Source organism: Mus caroli, chromosome 13 (genome assembly GCF_900094665.2).
Source record: "Mus caroli chromosome 13, CAROLI_EIJ_v1.1, whole genome shotgun sequence".
NCBI classification, from domain to species: domain Eukaryota; kingdom Metazoa; phylum Chordata; class Mammalia; order Rodentia; family Muridae; genus Mus; species Mus caroli.
Genome location: NC_034582.1, coordinates 102,610,034 through 102,635,485, shown reverse-complemented (window position 1 = coordinate 102,635,485; position 25,452 = coordinate 102,610,034). Strand labels below are relative to the sequence as shown.

Sequence of the window (25,452 nt, the reverse complement as noted above, 5' to 3'; positions counted from 1 at the left end):
TTTGTTTTTCATAATGTATTTTTTTAGTTATATAGATGTATGATACAGTGTTTCTAGTTTTCAACAGTGATGGGAAAGCTTCATTTTTCAAACATAAGGACATTTAGGCAAGAATGTAAATCTGCTACAATATTAAATACAAACGGAGACGAATCTTAAGCCATGATGATGAGACTGGTCAAGGCCTTCAGCGCCACTGTCATTGTTATTCGTAAGAGGGTTTATTAAAGTGAGCCAGGACTATTCAGAAAAGAGCCATCGGAGCTCGCCTTGTGCGTCATCAGCCTCTAATTCATATATGTTTTAGTTATTACAACTCATAAATCATAGTTCTATTTGGCACTCACTCAAGAGAAGGCCATAAAAAACCAAAATTACACAAACAAACAAACAAAAAAAACTACAGAGTAGAATAAGGCAAAGTAAAACAAATATTGTAAACAAAAGGAGGTAAGAAAGGAGAGAAGATAAACCACATAACCTTTTAGTCAGATGGGAACTGCCTTTAGGTCTACTATACATGCTTACCACTGTAAACATCAATATAAAATAAGGTATGTATGGAAATGAAAACAATGCCCTGAAAAGAATTATATAAAGAGGAAGCTACTTTGTTCTAATATTAGCTCATTTAATTTTAGGGCTATCTCATGAAGGCAATAGAAAGGAAATTTGTCAGCTTAAAATGAATATATATTAACCAACGGGCAAAATGTTTATGTTAAAATCATATCCCTACAAGAAACCTCTTAAATATATTTCATTATTTAATTTTAGTTATCATGGGATCAGCTGTAGAAGTGGGCTCAGTAGCTGCCAGTTCAAATGTCTCCAGATTATCAGCCTAAAAAAGGAAATATGGAGGCTGCCTTTTCAAATTCCTCCTTAAAAGCATGGCATTTCTTTTATAAGATTAGGGCTTGGTGTATAATTTAACTGGTACGAATTCTGAGAGATAAGGATTAGTCATCGGAGCTTAACCAGCTAGTTATTAAGGAATTTCCCAAGATTCTTAAATATATTTATGTAGGGTTATTTTTTTTCAGGAATATGACAGGCAAAAATTCTTCTCAAAAGATGAAGAAAATATTAGCATGCATACACTTGACCAGTTATTACCACACTATCTGTTTAGTAACGTCAAACTATACTGATATAGATACATATAAACTGTGAGTGCACGCACACTCTTAGTGACAAAGTCCATAGGAATGGTTAATCATTGAGATTGAAACATTTTCCCACTATGGAAATCCAATACAGTATCGCCAAGTCTCCCTGGCGTAGGGTGTGGAGCCCTCGGGATATTCAGTGTAAGAAGGGCAGCAATGGCCTATCTGGTCTTCAATTGCTCAAACCACAAATAATTACAGACCATCAATAGGTAGCACCTATTTTTCACAACAGATGTAAAGACTAATGCACACTGAAGTTCAACCTTTTAGGATCCACCCAGCTATATAAACTATGCTCGGAGGTATAACAGAAGTCATGGCGAAAAGAGACAAATGAGACCACGCTGTGTCTGAGGATTCAAGGAAATCCTCAGCAGGTAAAAGAAGGGAGCTATGGCCCAGTCTGCATTTTCTCATGAAAACCCAAGGTCTGCAAACAGCCAAATCTACTTACTTTTTTCCTTCTCAATAAAGCTTGCATTTTACTTAAATTAAACCAATTAACAGCAGTCTTATAATAAAATGTTTTAAAGAAAAACAATAACATTTGTTTTGGGCTAAGAGGTATTTTTAATTAAAAAAAAATGATATCAAAGGATGCTCTGTAATAGCAGGGCGATGGAAGAAATTGTTGTGAGGTAGGGTGGACCTTCGTCTTCCTATCTGGCCACACAGTCACACGCAGTCAGACTGTGAGTCAGGCCAGATCTGGTTACCAAGCAGTTTGCAGCTCTGTTGCTTAGTAACTTGAGTCTGTGGACCATCCTTCCCAGCTGGCTCTTTGGGAACCAGGGAACCAAACCCTAATAGATTTCTGACTTGATCTTTCTCCCCAGACCTTAAGCTTTTTATGCATTTTTCTCTGAATCATTCAAAATAAAAGTTATTCTGATTGGCGTTGGGTTTAAGCTGCTGTTATTTAAAAACCACTGTGAATCAGAAGGCCCTCCATCGATCCTGGCATCCTTCTTTACTTCTGGCTACACACATTTGTTTTTTTGTTTGGGATATTTTTTTTTCTTCCAGAAATAAAAGATGACAACTTTCCTACAAAGCACATCTATAACAAATAAAGTCAGACACCTTTATATTAACTCACTACCATTCTATAAAATCTTTACCTCTGTAATAGTCTCAGTAGACATGTAGGGAAAGGAAAGAAATGTGAATGGAATTTGACAGTCTGAAGAGTGGTAATGGCAGGAGAAGAAAATGGTGAAGATGCAGGGAGACCTGGGTTCAGCCTGTTTCCCATGCGACTTCATTGGTGTTCGCCACTGCGTGAGTGTAGCTTTGTGATATCTGCCTATGCCTCAGCGTCTAAGGTGAGTGCACAAGCCATAGCAAAAGTGTGAGGGTCAAAAACTACCTTGAAATGAATTTCTGGGATAGAACTCAGGGCACCATGTCTGTACATAGCCACTAGCCCTTGGACTTGCTCTTAATATCTTAACATGTAGTTATCAATTTATAGATTTTAGTGATTTTATAGATTTTTTTTTTAACCTTGTAAATATCAAGTATCTTTGCAGCCATAAGACTTCTGAATTAGGGAGACTATTACGACCAAGGTCATCAGGTGGCCAGCAAGCCTGGAAATGCTAAGCTCCCATTATACTAAGTCAGCCATGGCTTTAAAAACATGCATTTCTTCTCAAAAGTAAAGCAATTTGTAAAATCCTACTTCTGTTTCCCCAATGATGGATTAACTTCGTCCTGAGGCAGCTACTATAGGAAAAAATATGGATAGCCTTTCACCTAAGAAAAAAATTTACAAAGTGTCAACATTCTTCTAGTCACCTGAAGTCCCAGGAACTAAACTTTTTTTTTTTATTTGCAAAGAAAAAAATTAGAAAATTAAACCTATAATTTACATTATTCAAATGATCTTTTGAGGTTTGACTTTTGAAAAAAATGTCTCCTCATTCATTCAGCCTTTCCTCTGTGTTTTCAAGCCCATGCTTTGGTTGGAGAGTGTGCTCACCATGAGCTGCAACAGCTTCAGCTGGTAAAAACAGGCTTCGCCATTAGGATAAATAGTTACGGTCACAGGAAGTACATAGGAGTCATAAGAGCTGGGTCCATCGGTCCTTATTTTCTCTCTCAATAAATAATTGTCACCTTTTGATTTTTGTAATGCAGCAAATATTCTGGACCACTTACTGTGTTCTACAAGAGAAGTGTCCTTCTGAAGTCTTCCGGTTTTAATGAAAGCTAACAACAGCTTTCATGTTCACTTCAAAAGCTAAAGACACTAAGAAAACAGCAGGGTCACAGCTGACGTCTGAGATGTCTGCCGCTTCAAACATGGTCACTTGAAACATGGCCAAGGTGTTTAATATGTTCCCTCTATGGTTTTTCCTTAGACATCCCAGACTAGTATCGCTCTTCACCTGAAGTCCTCACACAAGCTCCTACGTGCAAGGAGAGCAACCATAATGCTAGTCTCTCGATATGTTGGGGGCTGAGAGATAGGGAGAAGAGAGCAGGAGCCTGCGAGCTAAACACAAAAGGTAGAAAAAGAAAGAGTCCACAGTCTTCAAAAATAGTAATAGCTTTCAAAACCCTACTTATGTGTGTTCAGCCTCTACACTCTAAAGGAAACGGCATTTCCTTTAGCGGTGACAATTTCTTCCCTCTCTTGTGAATTGAATAGAATAGAATTCATAGTATCTATCTCACTCTAGGAACAAGTTCAGTTGCTGAAGGAAGAAGGATGACCGAGGAGTAAGTAGTCACGTTTAATCATGAGGAATTATATACCTAATGAAGAAACTATATGAATAAATAAGTATGCCTGTGTCATCTCCTCCTTACAAAGCTTCAGTGGTTGACAAAAGCCTCTGAAAGAGGCACGGCAATGAGTCAAACCCTAATGCTAATGTGCTTTATTATTTCAAGCTGTTGTAAGTATTTCTTCCTTTGAACATGTTTTAATTAAAGACACATGTGCATACACGGAGCTTATGAAGGTAAGGCCTTTGCTCTCATGTCACTGCTGTGCACTCTATAACATCTCCTCTCACTTGGTGTGTGTGTGTGTGTGTGTGTGTGTGTGTGTGTATGTAATGCACCATCTAGGCCTCAACTGGGAAGGAAAATCTCCATTGCATTATTCGTCTTAGAAAGTCTTGGAAGGAGTTACAGAGACAAAATTTGGAGCTGTGACGAAAGGATGGATCATCTAGTGATTGCCATATCCAGGGATCCATCCCATAATCAGCTTCCAAACGTTGACACCATTGCATACACTAGCAAGATTTTGCTGAAAGGACCCAGATATAGCTGTCTCTTGTGAGACTATGCCGGAGCCTAGCCAACACAGAAGTGGATGCTCACAGTCAGCTATTGGATGGATCACAGGGCCCCCAATGGAGGAGCTAGAGAAGTACCCAAGGAGCTAAAGGTAACTTCAACCCTATAGGTGGAACAACATTATGAACTAACCAGTACCCCGGAGCTCTTGNCTCTAGCTGCATATGTATCAAAAGATGGCCTAGTCGGCCATCACTGGAAAGAGAGGCCCATTGGACTTGCAAACTTTATATGCCCCAGTACAGGGGAACGCCAGGGCCAAAAGGGGGAAGTGGGTGGGTAGGGGAGTCGGGGGTGGGTGGGTATGGGGGACTTTTGGGATAGCATTGGAAATGTAAGAATACCTAATAAAATTTTTTTTAAAAAAAAGAAAGTCTTTACTTAGTTTTTGACATATATAAATTTAAGAAACAGCTTTTGAGAGCTACATACACAGGGGATTCTGGGTGTTGTCCCTAGCACTGTGAGGTAGGGAGACCATAAGCAAATACTGACGAAGTGATGACATTTGAAAACTCTCAGTGGTGGATATTTGGGGTTATACTGCATGCAGAGGAAAACGTCCTAACTTAAAAGTGGGCATAATTACTTTAAACACCATCTGAACAGAATGAGAAATGAGCAGGATGTGGCCGGACAAGCCTTGAACCCTAACTCAGGGGGTTAGAATCAGAAAGATTGAAAGTTGTAGAGCAAACTGGGCTGGGTAGTGAGCTCTAGGCCACACTTGGTTACATAGCATGACTCTGTCCCAAAAAGAAAAAGCAAAACAAAACAAACCCCACAGAAATTGAAAAAGAAAGAGCCGGGTTTTGTAACTTAATCATGACAGAACACTGAGTTTTAAGGTCCCCAGTACAGGAATCAGCAGTTCTTTTCCTTCACGGACCCTACTTGGGCCTAACATAAGGGAAATGTGCTAAAACTAAGTGAGAAAAAAACCCAAAACTATGAAAACAATTTCCTGACTGGTTACTCTGAAATAAACTGACACTCGGTGTTTGGTTGTCTTTATCAGGAATTCCATAGACGTGGCATTCCTGATGATGTCATGGGAAACTCCCTACTAAGATGAAATCAGAATCCTAGGTACAGTCAGGGAACGGAATATGGTATATGTTAAGTTCAATCTGCAAAACAGTGGAGGCAAGCATGGATGTGTGAAAGTTGTAGCCCTCACACACAGGCAGTCCAGGAAATTGCCGCTGATGTTTCGAGAAACGATTATTACCAGCAATTGTTGAGAGAGTGGGAAAAGTAAACTGCTACAGAAATCTAAATAGGCCAAGATTACTCTTGGTTGGGAAGTTCTCAGAGAGCAAAGACTTAAGAGATGTGTGAAAGGGGAGACCTTCTAAAGAAAGGATTCCCCCCGCCCCCAGCAATACTCCTCTTCTTCGTCTCTTCTCCCATGGTTTAAAAAGTAAATTACTCTTATACCTTTAAAATATAAATTACTCTCACTCACTAAATATTAAGACAAATTTAATTCACTCTATTGACAAACAAGTGACAAGTTAGCCATCTAGAAATATAAACATCATCCTAAATGTGCATGCAGACCAAAGCTATGAGTAGGATTTCGTACATGAAAATAAAAATAATAGTAACCATGCTTACTAAGCATCTGTCCCCATGAAATGCACTCTAATTTACACATAATTATCATGGAGAAAACCAGAACTCTGGGGCTATGCCTGGGAGATTGGGAAGCAGGGAGATCAAAGTAGATGTTAAGCAAGTTATCAAAAATTCAACTGCAAGGATCCTTTCGCAGTCTGGTTTCTAACAGCTTAGCTGCTGTCTGTTTAAGTCCCATAGTCCCCGGGCCTTTGGTCAACTGCATAAGCTGCATTTTAAATGGACAGGAAAAGCAAATGAAGTTTCAGAATGAAGATGTGCTTGGTAAACACAGGAAACAGGTAGATGAAATACCCTGGCTCTCTGGTGGGTTAATCAATGGCCCTTGTGTTGAATATAGAAGGTAAAAAAAGAAAAAAAAAGAAGAAAATAAAAAAAAAACGAACAACAAACATTCAAGCTGAAGGCATCCTACACTGATGATTGACAGGTATAAGGAAGGTCTACTGTGGGAGACTGGTTCTAATGTTTTGATTCAGTGGGGAATCTGTGTGTCCAAATGTTAAAGGTCCTTGTCCCCAATTAGATTTTAATTGATCAATAAAGATGTCAGTGGCCAATGACTGGGCAAAGGGAGACAGGGTGAGACCCTTAGAGCTGGGCAGGCTAGGACACAGGGGGAGAGGAGGTTCTGCAGGAAGTGGTAGGAGATAGATGGATATAAGAGCTGCAGGAAACAGAGCCAAGCATCCCTGGGAGATTTCACTGGCCACTTCCTCATTGGGCCTGGGGTAGCAGCGGGAGGTTTAGGAGTGCACAGTCTTAGATTTAGCCCAGGCATTTTAAAATTAACTGGTGTGTGTGTGTGTGTGTGTGTGTGTGTGTGTGTGTACGCTCCATTCATGGCTGGGTGGCTGGAAGCTCGAGACCAGCCCAGGAACATAAAGCAATGTAGACCAAACTCACTGCTAAAGTCTACTTCTGGTCAAGTTCTCTTCACTCAAAAAACCTAACAAAAGTATTGTTTTGATATGATCCTTACTTCAGAGGTTTACAAGAGCCCCAAAATTAGATGTGGGTGCAGAGCTGAGTTCTAGAGCAAACAAGCCTCCGTGCTCTGTGTGCTTCTGGACTAGCCTTGTAAGCACTCACCCCTGCCATCCTTCATGTTCTTTATCCTTACTCAGCAATGGTTGACAACCTTGAGAAATCTGTCTTGAACAAGAGAACCACAAGATGGTAGGATCCCATGCCCCTTAATCACTTTAAAGCAACCTGCCCTCTACCAGAATCAAAAATGCTGAAGTGAGTAAATGCTACACACTGAGTCAATGCACTGAGACTGGGAGGAGGTTTTATAGAGCAGCAAGCTCTACAACAGAAACACATGCCTTCCAACCATATTTTTTTTCAATTACAATGTAAATTACTTAGAACCAAGAAATAACACTTGTTCAACTTCATAACCATTACACATAAGATATAAACATCCAAGTTAAGTGCATACTGTTTATACATGCATTAAGTGGACAGGATACCACCAGTAGGGGCCAACATTCTGAGGCAGGACCATACAAAGCATTTGAGTAGGAAGTCTGACTACAGTTAGATACCCATTACATTTGTGTGTGTGCATGCGGTACACTCTGTGTTATACCCTTAAAATGCTGTAGAGTATACTTAAACAACACAGGCTCATAAATAAAACTATGAATGAATAATTGAAAAGAAATCCTGCCTTGTGCTTAGTGCAAAGCCTGAAGCTCAGATGACATGGTTGTCTTCAGATACCTGTGGCATGGCTGAAAGCCTTGGACTCACTGAAACACAAGGAAAACATTGAGGTGCTATTTCCATCTCCCAGAGGTTCCTGAGGGAAACTCTTTCCTCTTAAGTTAATTAAGGATCAATAGCATCTATATCTTTTCCATTTCCCTGGCTTTTTTTAAATGCCACCTGATCTGGCTGAGAGCGGATAGGCCAGAAAGGAATACTAGTAGAAACCATGTGCTTGGAGGCTTTCCAGACGGCACCAGAAAAGGAAGTGCGGTGGATTTCAGAAGAAAGCCTGTTTTCATGAGATTTCCTGCCTTCAATATACCCAACATGTCCAAAAAGCTCCAATAACCTTCAGATGAACTCTAGGCTGCTTCACATAGTCTGAGATCAAGTAGTGAGTGAAGCCTACCCTGTCAGCAATGCAGACAATCTTAGGGAATATAATTCTAAAGCACACAGAGGCTACCCAAAGGCTGGTCCTGTTTCTATGAGACCTTTAACTGGCTTTCCTGCCTGGTCCTTAGTGCATGGTCTTGAGCCAACCCCTTCCTTCCCAGCATCATACACTGTTTGCCCTGCCTCTCTCTCATCCACTGCTTACTGTTGACAAATTATCCAACGACATCTTCCTCAGAGGAACACTCATTGTTTTCCAGATCCAAAATAAATAAATAAATAAATAAATAAATAACACTGAAAAATCCAACATTTGCCTTATCCCTTGTATGACTACTAGGTGCAATGGAACTGAGTCTTTGCCATCTAGTTAAAAAATCTAGAAGACAACAGGTTCCCCTACTTAGTCAGCCGTGTAGCTATTGAAAATGAGCACTCTGGGGTTGGCTGTGTCTTTGAGTGTGACATGCCTTTTATCTGTGCTGTCACTGACTCTCTGAGTACGAGCTTGCCACTCAGATCAGGCTCCCCTTGTGACTGCGTCCTTCCTGGCATCATCTTTCTGTTTTGCTTTGTTTTTATTTTATTTTTTTTTCAACTCAGACCCACTGGCTAAGTTAAGCAAACTCTGTAGAAATTATAGAGTTAGTTCCCCATCTCACACACTTCCTCACTTTTTGTTATGTAAAGTATGTCATATTTTACATTCATTTTTATCCAAATGTAGACATAGTGCGTGTATAATGCCTTGGAGTGGCTAAAGTTAACTAGCCCTGTACCACAGACCTCAGAACAGGAACCTGCAGACACAAGGCTTAAACTGCCTATTCTTAGGCAGAAACTCCACGGAAGGCGCCCAAAGGCTTCAGTTCGATATTTGATATTTTCAAGAGCAAGAAAATACTGAAAGTCCTCCAGAAAAAAACAAAACAAAACAAAACAAAACATGGAAGCAAGTGCATAAAATAACCTCACCCATTATAAAGATGATAAAATATTCCTGAAGAAAATATAAGTACAAAACATTCAAAGCATTCAAATTCAAGAAAAACAAGATCAGAGTAACAAGGGGTTGCCCATCACTTCCTGCAGGCTTCCTAATCCCTTTTCTCTTCCCTGAAAAGGCACGATGAAAATTATCAACACAATAAAGCTGGAGGCAGTTTGGGGGTGGGGGGGACTCATCTGTACACACTACTGTGAGCATCCCTGTTTGCACTCAGGAGACAGCTAAGTGTGAGGACCCTCCCCTCTGTTCTGGTCCAGTTAGGAGAACCTGGTAGGGACATTAGCATAAGAAATCAAAGAAACGCCACTACTTAGGCATGGGAGCAAACATACATTCCTTTTGGACATCTGGAATCCAATTTTCTTGTAGGAACTTGCAATACTGAGCTCTTAGAACCACCCACCTCAACCACTCCTATTACCTATCTCCAGGATTCCTGCCCTGACTTGGGCATCGGTGGGACATACTATGGAGGTAGATTACTTCCGATAAATCACAGGAGTGGAATAGTGATCTTCCTCCCCACCCCCAAGGCTGCAGGAGGAGCAAAAAATCACTGAACCATACGGTATGGCTAACATTTCAGGGGTCGGTGCAGACCTTACCATGTATGTGCCACTGTGAAGCGGCGCTGTTTGGGGATGTTGCTACTCAGAAGCATCCTGCGCAGGAGCCTGGGGGAATTCCTGGGAGAAATCACCGGGGAGAGCTTGGGAGAAACGGATTTCCTCGCTGTCTTTGACTTTTCGTGCTGCAACAGGTTTTCCCGCAGGGATTTCACAAGATCCTCATTGAGCCAAGGGTTTGGAACATGCGGATTATCCACTTCAGGGACTGTAAGGGTGTCCGGGCTTGTCGTCTGCTGAGCCATTTTCCTGGTCAACTTTGTACAGTTGGCCACAATCCAGGGCAACGTGGTTGCCTGGCCTGTTTCCAGTGAGTCCCTTGATCCGGAGTCTGAGGAATGTCCAGGGAAACAGGTCGGATCCAGCTGCTGTTAGTTCATTCCGCCCCTGCCTCAGTCTCTCGGTGCAGGCTGCTGGGTGTAGACCAGGCGAGCACACTCCCCCGCCGAAGCCTGTTCAACGTCACCCTCCTCCCCCAGCCCCAGCCAAAGATCACTTGACGAGCTGAGCTCGGGAGGCTCGGGAACATGGAGGGAAGCCACCACGCTAGCTCGGCTTTTGTCAGCCTGCAGAGCAGCCGGTTAAACTATTGGAACTAATGCGGCGCAGCTGCTCCAGTGACTCCTGCTTATGTACATAAAAAGTCCTGGGGGGAGGGCTTAACCATCAGATGCCTGCTACTCCTCTGTTTGGCCTGCCTTTCCATTTGCTTATTCCTGAATGTAAAGGAAAGAAAAACTTGGAACTTGACCTTCCTCTCAGGCAGGCAGGGGCTATTTATCTCCCTATGGTCTACATTCATAAAAGAAAATTACTAGTGCTTTAGTTTTTTTTTTTTTCTTTCTTTCTTTCTTTCTTTCTTTCTTTCTTCCTTTCCTTCCTTCCTTCCTTTTCTTTCTTAATTCTTTTTCTTTTCCTTTAATAAGGGACGAATAAATACCCAGTAGCTAGACAAGAAGGAATGGTTCCCTGCTTCTGAATTCAGTCTGATATATCCTATGAGACAAATCATAAGCGAATACTCCCCCCTCCAGAGACAAACCAAAGGTTTCAAAACGTTACACAGGAAGGACGTGAACAGAGACTGTTGGGTTTTACAACCTTGTTAATTATGGTTCTTTCAAAGCACCAAGCAACACTATTCAGACCCACAAACTTGTTTGTAATCTCTTTGTAGTTAAACTTGCCTCCTCCTGCAAGGAACTGGTTATTTTCACAGAAATAGTTTTAAAAAAAGAAAAGAAAAAAGTAAAGTTTCAATTGTTATATGTATGTTATGTTTAATTGATGTATTCAGCCACGAGAGGGTAAAATAAATCAAGCCTTTCATAATTTCTTTTAAAAGAATATTTCTATTTGTGGAAAATATAGCTTTAATAAACTTATTTAGAGAAGGTTTAAAATAAAGAAAAGAAAGTATTTTCTTACCAGAAGGGAGTAAATTAAAATGAAGAAAATGTTAATACAAGGAAGCAAGCAATAAAACCTGATTATCTATCTGTGTTGTGTGGCTCCTGGAATGGTGGGAAAGAGCAGGAGTCTGGCACAGGGCTATCTCTAGCACCCTGGTGACTTTTGGGGGATCTTAGATTATTTTACACTTGAAAAAACAATACCTCTTTGAAGAGCTACAAAATACCTCCAGCCCCCTCCCCCCAAATGGAGGGTTAAATAATTAGATACAATGTTTGGGAATGGGGGGCTGTGAGGCGGTCTGAAACAGTTCTATAGTCTCTGTTAACTGTACATTTACAGTTACATACTTCTCCCCAGCCTTGTTGCCCCTTAAAAGTAAAGTCTTTGACTTTCAAATGTTATAGATATGGAAAAGATGCTCTGAAGTAAGTTCTGTTCAGCAAAACCTAAGATCAGCTATTCCACCCATCTCTCCTGATAGTATACCTGTAACAATTCACTAGGACACACATTTAATTTGAATACTTCATCCAAAGATTGAAATTTGAAGAATTAAGTTTTGTTTTGTTATTTTTTTACTTAATTCACCCCTAGAAACACTGCTATCAGTATAAAAGGTTTTCACAATCTGCAACATTAAATGACAACATTTCTCAGTGAAATAAAAAACATATCTATGCACATTAATTCTACTTACATGTGCTGCAGGTGACTAATTATTTTGAAAGTATACATACACACATATGTGTATATATATATATATGTGTGTGTATAACTATATACATATATATATAATTATTTATATAAAGTAAGATGGGAAGCAAAAAAACTACATCTAGAGTTATATAAAATGACTGTATAGCTGTACAGTGCTTGCCTTCAAGAAATTTACTTAAATTTAAATTAAAAAAAAAAAAAGCAATGCTTAGAAAACTACACCAGAACACTCAGAAAACCATCTCATCAGATACAGAAAAATATGCTGAGAATCATGTGCATGTGTGATGAAGAAAACCCTAAAGACAAAAAAGTATGAGGTCCAAAAGTTAATATAAAATCCATTATGGTCCATAACATACTAGCTGGCCCTAAACCTGTACACACACTGTGTGCATATGAATGAAGGATAGCTTGACTTGCCCTCAGGGAGTTTAATTTTAAGGACAGATAGCAAGGGCAACACATTTTACAGAAAAAGGACTAGACAAAATACTAGGGCCAGGAGATATTTAAAGTCTAGTTCTAAGTAGACAGTTTGAGCTGAGTGACCAAATGAAGACCTATTACCAGCAATCATGGGCTTTGTTGGCAAAATCACTATGTTGAGGCACACCTAGATCCTGGTTCTTGCTTTCAGTGACCCCAAATGAGGCTGTTAAGAAAAGTAAATTATTTGAACTGTGGTCTTCTCCTAAATGGCCCTTTATGACCATGCTCATAAGGACAGGGCTCACTGTTGAGTATCACAATTTAGCTAAACTGGAAGAGAAATTGCCTATTGGGACCTCACCAAGACTTGTGGTTAGACATGGACCAAGCCTGGGGAAGGTTGTTGGCCAATCTCCACTGCCCTGGAGCACCGTGGGTTTGGTTCTTGGGTAGCTGCAGGACTGAGGGCATCTTCAAAGATCGTCAGAGCAATTGCTGTCCTTAGGTGCACCTGCGAGTCACCCCTACTCCTTCGAATTCTCCAAACGATGCACTATATGCTATTTTCTAGAAATAAAAACTTAATTATGTTTTGAGAATTCTCTGCTACTCCCTTGGATCTACTAGGAAAACCCCACTGTGTGGTGAAACCGCACTTAAAAATCACTGCCTTAGGAAAAGCAAATTGTTTACTGAGTGGCATTTGGACAAAATGGTGATGTTCTGCATAATAACAACGTTGGGGGCAGAGAGCGCTCTTCCAACAAGAGCACTCGGCAACTTACCTTTTACATGGAATTTCTTAAAAATTAGCTCCAGGGAACTTGTCTGAAAATACTATACTCACTGTAAGAGCCAAGCAAGGCCTCAGATTTCAGCAAGTGGAAATTTGAGCATAGGGTGAAATCTTTAAATGACATCACTAGCACCATGCTTGGAACAGCAGATAGCATTTATCTTTCCTAGTCACCTCTTGGTAAATCTTCAAAAAAAATATTCTATATATATAGGATACTTTCCAAAGCACTCCAAAATATGTTGCTTCATTAATTATTCACAAACTGTTACACAAAGAAGACACGATTGATGAAGGTTCTGGGACTTATTAAACGTGCCTGTCTGTATTCAGGTGAGTGCTGGGTTTGCCACAGTTGAAAGGAAACAATGATGTGGCCCATTCAAAAGAATGGACAAATTAAAATGATTTATACTTGACTAAATAGCATTGTTTGCTTCTCCCCAGTTTGTTTTAATTAGGTAAATATGCATTGAAGTGAGACTGCATTCAAATTGCCCACGGGATGTGCTCAGTGGAAATAGCCAGAATGGGTGAGGCTATGCTGAATAATAGTTGAGAGGGTGTGGGCTCTGTTTGCAATGGAAAAGCCTGATTTGAACCCTAGCTTCTGTGTTTTCTCTATTAGTTTGGTGACTTAGTCCTTTATTTGGAAAATAGGGTAGCAACCACGTCTACATAAAAACCTTTGCAGAAAAATACAGCAAGGATCCTGGGGAGGAAAGATGGCCTGGCTGGTAAAGTGCTGGCCACACAAGTGTGAGGACCTATGTTCAGATGTACAGCACTCACATGAAAACAAAAAGTAAATAAATGTCAAGTATGGCAGTGTGCACAGGCAATCCTAACGCTGCGGAGGGAGAGACAGAGGAGCCCCTTGTGCTCACTGGCCTGCTACTCTTGCTGAGCCAGAGTGCTCTAGGTTAAAGTTCAATGAGAGACCCTGATTCAAAAAATAAAGTGGAGAAAGATATAGGAACACAACAAATATCAATCTGCAGCATCCATACAAGCACACACACACATGAACACACACACACATGCACAGGAACCCAGGCATAACACACACACACACACATGCACACACACATGCACACACACATACATATACACATGAACACACACACATACAGGAACCCAGGCATATAACACACACACAGGCATATACCATGCACACATGTACAAACATGCATACACAGATGAACACACACACACACACACACAGTAAGGAAGTACTTAGTACAGAATGAGCATCCTATAAGTAGTCCATATAACCAAAATTTATATTTAGTAGATATCAGTTACGTGCCTAGAATTTTGCATTTTATTTTACTTAATTCTTACAGCCATCCTAGAGGTCCACTATTGTATGGCTAGGACCATGGGGCCAAAGGCCATTATCATTCAGCAGTGATATACTCGGGATTTAAATCTGTGCCTATGATGTAGTCTCTTATTTCGACTTTATACCACACTGTGTTGAAAAGAAAGCTGATCTGATATTTAAATTAATTATGACTGCTACTAGGGAACATCATGGGCCCCTAAGTGCCCCGAATTCTTGTTCTAGTTAACAGCAAATCTAACCTTGGCTGCACTCAGAACATACTCTGTGACAACCTGTGGCTCCTGCCAAGTCAGGGAGTTCTTGTGGAGGCAGGGCAGCTTGAGGTAGAATTCCTGAGTGTTTTTTTTTTTTCCATCTCTATATCTATACTCCTTTAATGTGATGCCATTTTAATTAAAGCCCATAGCAGTTTTCCACTTTGCCAAACGCCATCTTAAACTTTCACCACAAATTTACTACATTCAGAGTTCATGTCACTACAAATTACTATGACACAATTATAATGTCCCTTTCTCTAAAAGCACAGCAGGATACTGTGGAGTGGAACTGTTAAACGTGCTCATCATCTAGGCTAGCTGGCAGAGATCTCTTCCTTCCTTCCTTCCTTCCTTCCTTCCTTCCTTCCTTCCTTCCTTCCTTCCTTCCTTCCTTCCTTGTGTATTTTATTTTGAGACCAGAAGAGGACATCGGACCTCTAGGAACAGGAGTTGCAGGCAATTGTTAGGTGTCATGTGCGTGCTGGGAATGAGCCCAGGCTCTCCAGAAGGGCAGCTAGTGCTCATCACAGCTCAGCTGAGCCGAGCCTCTAACCTAAGTACCTTTCTCTCTGTCTCTCTCTCTCTCTCTCTCTCTCTCTCTCTCTCTCTCTCTCTCTCTCTCTCTCTCTCTGACAGTTTCAGACTATACAGAACGAACTATGAGTCTACTCACCTAACACCTTCTGTCGCCCCATTCCTTTCCCTCTGAAACTTTTATTTTTCCCAGCTATTTCCCCAGTGGCTTCACCATAATGACACTAAAAATATCTATCTAAAAACGAATGATATCTACAATCCTACCAATGAAGAAAGTAAATGTGAAACATCAAATTCATAATCAGAACGATTAGTTTAACAGGATAAAAAGAATGGAGAAAGGCTAAACAGTTAGAGAACTATGAATATGAAGCAGTACTTGAGCTAAAAGTTAAAACATTGCACATGGAAAGGCTAGCAACAGCCTGGACAAAGAAAGTGGCTTAAGGAGGGAAAGAGGTTAGGTTTTTAGACTCTACTAAATTTAAAAAGAAGGAAGGAAGGAAGGAAGGAAGGAAGGAAGGAAGGAAGGAAGGAAGGAAGGAAGGAAGGAAGGAAGGAAGGAAAGGGAAAAGAGAAAAGAGAAAAGAGAAGAAAAGGAAAGAACTTGGTGGTTGGGTAGGTAACATGTGGTGAGGTTTAAACGTGGCTAATCTGATAGCAACCACTTTGTAATTTGGAAAATGATAATTTTGAAGTCCGTTCCTGTCCAGTGTAAATTTATGAAGTAGAAAGCAGCTAATGAGGCACTAACTGTTCAGATTTGCGCATTGGCTTTATCTGAGCACACAATGAAATAATGAAGTCGAATTGATTGGATATTTCGTAGTATAATCAATTATACATACCACTAATTAGGGCCCACCTAGTTAATCATCAGAGATCTGCTACCATTTTTAGGGTATTTACAAGTGGTTGATCAAGATGAATGCATGTGTTCACTTACATTAGAGTTACATTTTTGCTATACAGTGCAGTCCTGGTTCATTTTAATGAAATGATCAAGCCAGTTGAATGTTCCCAGATTAATCTAAGTGTTAGATAAGTGTCACCTTGTTTAAAAGTTAACATTGTATAGAACACTGTCTCAACAACATTAAAGTGGCATGATTCATGATTCCTGCATGTCTGAGGGAAAAACATCAATATAATTTAAATTAGTGTTGCTTCCTTTCCTCCTGAAACATCTACTTAAATAAGACTTTGAGGAATAACCACTCCTAGTTGCAAAACAAACTCCAGAATGACCCTTCTAAATACTACTTAGACATGAAAAATAATGCTGGGTTTTGATGGTCCGGAAACCTATAACATTATCACATTTTATGATATCTGAGTTTTTACTCCCACAGTGGAAGGAATAATCAAGCCTTTTAACTTCAACTGGCAGATCTCAATGGTTCAATATCCTATATCAAACATCTAATATCTGAAGAGTATCCACCCTAGCCCACTGAATCACTGAAGAGGCCACGAGGCAGAAGTGCAAGAAGCATGAGTACACATCAGCATGACCCTTCATCACTCAGTTTGGCCATCATCAGCACTCCAAGGAAGCAGACACTATGACTTATGTTCTGAGGTTAATAAAGCTAGTTATAAAAGAAAAGTTATATTTCTTCCTCAAGGTCACGCACATCAAAACATCACAAAGTATCTTAGAGTCAAACCTAAGAGATCTACAAACTCCCCCTAATGGTTCCTTGTATCACAACATAGAAACTCTGGAGTCCACCTTTAGAATCTTTGTCCTTAATGACAATGCATAAGAACAAGGAAATATTTATTGTCTTTCCTCATATCCATATATTACAGATCATTATGAAAATGAGCACAATCTATTGTGTACCCTAAACTCAGAGGAATAGAATACAATCATACTGAAATCCACTGAAAATCCCAACACCAATAAGCCCATTTTCTCATCTCTCCATCTCTGTTCACCCAACACACATCACATTACCAAGGAAATAGTTCTTAGGATCTTTTTAAAAGTTAGTGTAATATAATTTGTAAACTTCTCATGATCTACAGATAACATTTACCATAATCATTCTTCTTTTTGTGTCTGGTTCTTAAGAGATAAAATATTTCAATACAAATATCTATAGTAAGTGACATATAATTGCAGTTGGAATTATTCAACATATGCAAATAATAATCTTTGAAAGAGGGTCCATTTAAAGGATAGCAATTTTATACTTAACTATAGGGAGTCATCTGGAATCTATTGTGTAGAGGGGACACTGACATAAGGCACTGTAAAAGCAGGGAATTATTCCCAATCCCACAAGCTAATTCACGGTGAACACCAACCCGTCATTTAATCTCTCTCAGCCTACATATGCCAGTCTAAGGTCCTACTATTTTACTTAGATTTTAAAACCTCAAAAAGAGACAGTTTAGCCTGGTGTGGTGGCACACACCTTTAGTCCTAGCACTCATGAAGCAGAGGCAGGTGGATCTGTGAGTTTGAGGCCAGTCTAGTCTGTAAGATGAGTTCCAGGACAGGGGAACCCAGAGAAAGCCTCTCTCAAAAACAAAAACAAAAACAAACAAACCAAACACAGCATAGTGTTCAGTGTATGCATTCAATGAGTAAACTTGTGTGACTTGTGGATTACATCTCAATAGAGCTATCTTTTATGAGGAATTATTTATTTATGTATATGAGTACACTGTGGCTGTCTTCAGACACACCAGAAGAGGGCATAGGATCACATTATAGAAGGTTGTAGGCCTTCTATCTCCTCCTTTGAGTATATTGATGAAATGGGAAAAGACTACATCTATGCTGTAGTGCCTTTACTAGAGGATTGGATAGGGACCTTGTACACAGACAGACAGCTAGCACAGTGGTACAACACATGCCACTTGGTTTTTATGGATTTGGCTGTGAGGATTCTCTGAATCACAATGTGTGGCCTAATGTGTTTGCGACATCTCCCCATGTAATCCAGGCAGTTCTGAGAGCTCTGGAGGGCCTGAGGGTTGCTATTGGACCAGGCAGAATGTTGTAGTAATACTTACAGGGTCTGTGTCACCCAGCTCACAAAGTCAGAGATGTGTATTGGAAAATTTACAACTCCATCCACATTGGCTCCCAGAATGCTCTCCTATCATATTACCCACGAATCTACAATGATGATAAGGACACCTATATTCGTTACGATCTTGACTATATCTTGTAACTTGTGTCTACTACAGCTTGTTACACACCTTAAACTTGCTTCAATCTGATGCTATAAACTTGTAAAGCATTTCCGATCAGTGTAGAACTGGTCATAGTGGAGGGGTTAGAAATCCAGAAGCATGATCTTTAAATAACTTTTGTTTTTTGATGTTAAACAGTAAGTGCCAGTAGTGACCAAGGACAGTGACTGTACACTCTATATTGGAGGGATATCATTTTTTATTCATCATTCTGAAGATTTAGAATTCATTCCTTGTTTCTAAAGGGAATGTTTAATTGAGAAATAAACATTTGTGTACAAAATGAAAAAAAAAAAAAAAAGGTTGTGAGCCATCATGTGGTTGCTGGGAATTGAACTCAGGACCTCTGAAAGAGGAGTCAGTGCTCTTAACCACTGATCCATCTCCCCATGTTGTCTATAAAAATATATATATTTACCAAAAAGCATGCTTTGATATACAAGAAAAAAAGCCTAAAATATTAGTTCCTTGAGTTTGGTTATACGCAGGTGGCTTACCAATGTTATCACAGCCTGAAGCCTGTGAAAATTTCTTCCCTAACTAGATAAAAAAAAAAAAATCGTTCTGACATCTGAGTCACAGCTTAGGAGACAGAGTGGGAGAGCAATGCCTGAGTTAATTTAATATTTGGAATCAAAGTATTGTTTTACTTCTAAAATAGTAAAGCGGCAGAGAGAGAGGTATATTCACTGTTACATAATAACAGATTTTCAGAACATCGGGGGTTTAATTGGCCTTTTAGGCTCCAAGAGATTCTGAACTTACATTTCCTAAAGTATGTCTCACAGTGGGCTAGGTGTTTCCAACTTACATTGGACGAACACAAACAGCTTCTTCCGATAACCAAGGCTGCATTGAGTGGTGGTCCAGGTTCCTCCTTTGTTCTAGCTTCCTTTGGATGTGGTTATTACCAGGCTCATTCTCCAAGTTACGTCCACTCCCCTCTTCAGTTAATGTCTATAGGCAGAACTATAACCTTCATAGAGGTTGTGAGAGGGGGCCTAAGATCCAGAAAACAACAGTGCGGATGGCCTGCTATGCCATCTATGAAGCCAAAGAAAGACTAGAGATGTATCACAAGAGAAGATCCTGCTGGATAGAAGGTGTGTAAAGCCAGCTTAAGGACATAAGAAGTATGATGCTTTTCCAACTTCAGTGGAGCTAAGAATCCCGTGGAGACCATTATGCAGAGTCAGCTTTCGTGTGGCAGGCAGGAGAGATAAGATTCTGAACTTCCAAATTCCTTAGGTGGTGCATAGATGACCCATAGACAAAAAACAAAAAAAAAACAAAAAAAAAAAACGTTACCCTGTATTTACACACAGAAGAGTAAGCCGTGATCAATAGTCAGTGAAGTCTATACAATGAGAACAATAACTTGGAGCTAAGTGATGCCATTTCTTTGCATTCTGCTACTGCTATTGTGTTTGATCATCTCCTAATATTCTAATTACTAAATACATTTTTATTTAGTTGTGATATTAATATTGTCAACATGACAGGATCTAAAGAAGTCTCCAGGCCTGCGTGTGTGTGTGTGTGTGTGTGTGTGTGTAGGGGGGAGGGGCGGTTACTTAGATTAGGGCATGCCTGTGAGGTGTTTTCTGGATTAGGTTAATTTGAGATGTAAAGACTCATCTTAAGTAACACCTTTGCTGGCATTGGTACCATGGGCCATAGAAATGGTGGGTGGAGCTGAGCGCTGACATTCACCTCTCTCAGCATCTTCACTGTGGACACAAAGACACCAATGACCAGCTGTCTCAAACTCTTGTTGCTGTGACCCCTTTGCAACAATAGACTATAACATTGACTTGTGAGCCCAAATAAGCCCTTTGTCCCTTACATTGCACTGGTCAGAGTATTTTACCCCAATGACAGGAATAACTATGAAGACAATCTAATTACATAATAAAAAAAACCCACAAAAGCTTTGTTTTAGAAAGCAAAAATATTGTAAAAAATAATCCAATTCATAAGAGGCAGTATTCCACCTCATTGTCAGCTGGGGTATATGCTTTTCCTGTGTAGTATCAGCCATTGCCAATGACACTTATCAATAAAGTTCATGTCATTAAATCTCTACCAATTAATCAAGGAAGGATGCTACTGAGGTTTGGATGGTCTGTTGCTGTGCATTTCAATGCTAAATACTGGCCCCCAAGTCTGGTTGCCCTGCAAGGTAAGAAGAAATCCTTACATACACCAAGTGACACTATGTGACCTTGCTCCTTAATTTAAAACTATTGGTTTAGTAAAGTTTCCTGCAGACTAAATCTAGGCAGAAGAGAGATAGGCAAAGTTTTGGTTCCTGGGCTTGAAGTCAGAGGTAGGACCACAAGAGGGAAGAGAGAGAAGGTGGAGAGAGGAGAAGACACTAGGGGGTAGGTGAATCATGAAAATATTGCCATGAGGGCTGGCCAACTGACATTAAGAACAGCCCGGGCAAAACATGGCATGTTGTAACTTGGGGTTACTAATAGGGGAAGTAGATACTAGTAGCTTAGAGGGCTGATATCTGCCCAGATCTAGCGCGTTAAAGGCTTATCACAAATATAAAGGTTTTGAGTCTTTTATCTGGTAACTGAGTGATCAAAGGTGGGGTAGAAGCCCCCAGTTAATATTAAATAATTATCACAACAGACGCTCCCATCAAGTTCCTAATACTTACGTAATGGTCAGTTTCTGGGTAGCTGTAAAACTGGGCATATGTTTTTCTTCCTAGTGATTTATAAGAAGTTATTCTGACCTGAAAATGCTCAAATGATTGCTAAATTCTGTGCAGCCATCTGACCTTCTTCTGGGATTACTATTATGTTTTTGTAGTGTTGGAGACTAAAGCAAGGTGCCACACACACCAGGAAAATACATACTGTGCCACAGAGCTATAGGTACCAGCGCCTTTCTGAAATCAATATTGTATAAGTCCTAACAAAATACATGAGATTGCTTCATACTAATACTACTATATAGTATATATTTACATATGTAATATATATTTATATATATCCTAATATATATTTCAGTAGGCCTCACAACTATGATATATAATCTTTAAGTATATACAGCCAACCAGTAATTATTTAATCAGTTGCCAGGGAAAAGGCATATGCAGAAAAAACTGTTCTTGCTACCCCCAGAGTAGAGCAGCTCTGGGTTCACTGCAGTTGGCCAGGATCCTTGACATTATGTGCCTGGAAGATAGTAAACTGCTCAGTAGGGAGGTCCTGAGGAAATGGCCTGGTACGATTTATTTTTCTATTATCTGTGTTTACTTTTCAGCTGGTGAAGACAGTGTGCCCCAATCAACTCTCATTAATCTATCCACTGAAAACGGACAATATTTTCTAAATCCTAAATCTAAATGGATTCATCTTTAAGTTATCTAACATAACGTGCGCTTTTATCTCCACCGTGAGGAAATTTTAAATTTCCAGAAAAATCTACAGTTCCTATGGCCCACTGTCACCCAACTTGGCCCTCCACATATGCAATAGCCTGGTGGTTATTATTATCTTTCAGAATTTATTTCCATCTCAATTATAGGGTCCCCAGCCAAAGTAAACTCAAATTAGCATAAAAATGGAACCAGGATAGCAAGGAACTGAATTTTACACTTTATCTGATTGTATTTCTTTACATATGGATGGGCTTCTGTGGCTGGTGGCTACATTATGAAACAGTGAGTAGCAGGCCCTGAGCTGTTGTGAATAATTATGTGCTTATAAAGAAATGTTTTTTGGAGTCTTCTCTAAAAGTGTCCTGTGTCATGATCCTTTGGCAACTTCATTTTGTTCTGCAGCAAAGATCTCCTTTGCTATTTTTAGCTGATGATGCCTGCTAGTCCAGAGTGTCACCATCAGCCATTGGAAGGACATTCTGGCTTCCCAGTTTTCACTTTAAAACAACAGCCTTGTAAATCATTGGTTATATATTGTAGGTATTATTTTTTAAATAGACAGTTGGAAGTCAAACTGTTAAGTGCCAGGATAACTGCATTCTTGAAATTTTTATAAAAATTGCCAAATTTTTAATGACCCTGCAGACACTCCCAATAACAGTGCTTAAGTCCCCACATTTTTTTCTTCTCCTCAGCCTCATCCATTTTCCTGTACTCACTGGCAAAAAAAGCCCCTTTGTCCTTCAAGAAGAGCCTCTGTTTTTCTTAGCATAGCAGGAACTAAAGAAAGCATCAGCGACCACCATTAAAACTTGGGCTCCATTTCCCTGCACTTCCAAGGCTGTGTTTCGTTTTAGCTCTTTAGCATTTTCACTTGACCAAGCATGTCCCTGCGGTGTCTCTAGTGTGACAGTGCCTGCACATTACAGAAGGCACTGGAGAAAGGAAACGCATTAGCTTTCCTCTTTCTGTAATGTCCAGGCACTATTCAGTAAACCATGCTTTAAATCACTCTTGCTTTAATAAAGATAAATTGTGCTGTGAGTGTTTATCCCAGCCTACACACAGAAGTGCACAAGTTATTGTGCCTGACCAGAACTCTACCACCGTGTGTGTGTGTGTGTGTGTGTGTGTGTGTGTGTGTGTGTAAAATGCTTTCCTTGAGAATAATCAACAGTTTCAGCCTGAGAGAAGGCATACTTCTCTTTCATCCTCAGTAATTGTTTTACATGGTTAAAGAACTGTAATGAGCATAATAAAAAAAAATGCCTTTCAGACATGTAAAAATAGCATAGTCAGCATCCTCACTACAGTCAAGGCTACACAGATAACCAGAACCCAGTGACATCACTCATTCAAGATAACCAGACACAGCCCTAGAATGCCATGATGCCCACCGGACAGTATGTAAGCAGAGATCAAGAGCTAGGTTCTGCTCTCCGTGTCTGGATAGAGAGAACACCTTGATCTGTCCTGGGGCTGGAGAGTCTCCCCCAGGATTCTGACCCTCAAACCAGAGACTTCTGTCAGAGACAGGACCTGACCTTCAGCTAAGATATGTCACACAGGTGAGGAGCTTTGGGGAGATAGCTTCAATAGCATTATACTAACGACGTGTATCTACCTTCTGGCTCAAAACAAGAACACTTGACCCAGAATTGAGTCTTGACTGCATAGTTCATCCTTGACCCTGAGATGAACCAAAATGTCTCTAGGAGTCAGCTTTGTTCTCTGAAACAGCAGGGCAGGAAGGTGGCCACAGGGGCACAAGAGCCAAAGTCATCATTGGAGCAAAAGAGGTTCTCCATGGCTGCTGCTTGTTATGTGGGTTTGTGTTCGTAAGAGAAAACTGAGATGACAAAGTAAATAGGTTGTTACTCTACTCTTTCCTCATTGGCCAAGGAAAGTCTTTGTGGCATGCCTTAAAACTCTAGAAAAACATTTCTGAAGGTTTTTGTCCTCTTTACAGCTTAATAGCTATTGAGATTAAATGGACAGTGATTGGCATAAGAAACACGTTTCTGTCACTTTTTCTACAATTATACAATCAACAAAGCCAAGTGCGGTCCTGGACCTACTGTGTTGCTGGGATCTTTGGTACACACCCTACCTGCACAACTTAAAGATGGCGACATGGTGTTCTGATACCTACCTGCTAGTGGCATCCCTATACTGCGATTCCAGGAACGGGCACAACTGACAAGCAGCCTCAGGATAGGATAGTAGAGTGTCAACAGATAAGAGGAAGTGATGCATTCAGAGTTATTTTGTGCGATCTCTGTTGAAAATAATTTACTAAGCTGAATGTGTCTATGATCTAATTTAACAATAATTGGTTGTGGTACCAGCTTACTCAATTCTAAAACATTTGAAAGTAGGGCCTTGTTAGGTCGGTAGTAGTCAGTTCTATTACACCACGGCTTATTTTGCATTGGGAGAGCCTCTAACTTGAAGAGCCTACTCTCCTGTCGTTCTCTTAAAAGCTGTTGGTCAGGTTGATATTTAGATGTTTTATAGTTTCTACATTTTTTAATCATTTACTCACTGCTAATTTATTTCTAAGAGCTCTGTTCTACTTTTGAAGAGGGAGTGGGAAGATCTAGGCTCACGCTGTAGGGCTTACTGAGGATTCAATACAAATGTGGTTAACTAAGAAACCCTCTGGAGAGACATGGCACATGCAGGTGGTAGTAGGCTTTTAGAGTCTAGAGCCATGGACTGTTTTTACATGAAAACCCTACAGAGAAGGGTATCTTCCTAGTGATAGGACTTGAAAGTAAGGAATCACGCAGTCTTGAAATTGTGAAACCTTCATCCCTCCTGACAGCAATGAGGCACATGTTGGGGAGTCCCAATAGAAACTTTCAAATTAAAAAAAAATCAATCACTCAAAGTTTGTGGGATTTTTGGCATCTGTACTTGTAAAGCTTCTTCAGTCACTTATAGATGAAGCATGAGAGAAAGGATGGTCGTAGAATGGTGTTCTAAGTATGCGAGGGGTTGAACTTCCATTCAGTTCTTTTCAGGTTGACGCAAAAGAGAGAAAAGGTGAATTGTACACGGCCCAACAGTAGGCTGTAAGGAAAGGCAAATAGAGCAGGCTGGAGCATGTACTGGAAGATCAGTACGGAAGGAACCGGAGTGTTCTTTTAATTAGCTTAACATTTGTTAAGCTAATTAGAGATAATGTTAGTATCTTTAAAAAGTCTTTGGTCTTACACTAAGGTAAGAGTGTGGCAGTGTTTGGAGAGTTCTATTTTAAAGGAGCCAAACTTGCAAAAAATATTTTAAGCCAGTCACCAGGGGGAGGGGCACTGTTTTCTTCTTTTTAAACACTGGCAAGTGGGTAACAATCCAGCAAATAACCCCACCCATGCTCATACAACCAATCCCCTCTACTGAACTTCCGTGCATCAAGGAGAAAGGCATTGAAAATAAGAGAGTGGGATGTTTTC

At 40.1% G+C, this 25,452-nt stretch overlaps 1 protein-coding gene across 4 annotated transcripts in view; it reads right to left on the bottom strand.

The window, feature by feature from the left end:
• Pde4d (phosphodiesterase 4D) overlaps positions 1 to 25,452 on the bottom strand; it is a 1,431,689-nt gene that overhangs the window by 658,528 nt on the left and 747,709 nt on the right. Inside the window, exon 1 of one of the 4 annotated variants that reach the window (XM_029468213.1) lies at positions 9,861 to 10,483. The exons of the other annotated variants lie outside the window; for them this stretch is intronic. Coding sequence (XP_029324073.1) covers positions 9,861 to 10,126 — 266 coding nt within the window. The 5' untranslated portion in view covers positions 10,127 to 10,483. Of the gene's footprint in view, positions 1 to 9,860; positions 10,484 to 25,452 lie in introns of those variants that run through there. 4 annotated transcript variants of the gene reach the window in all.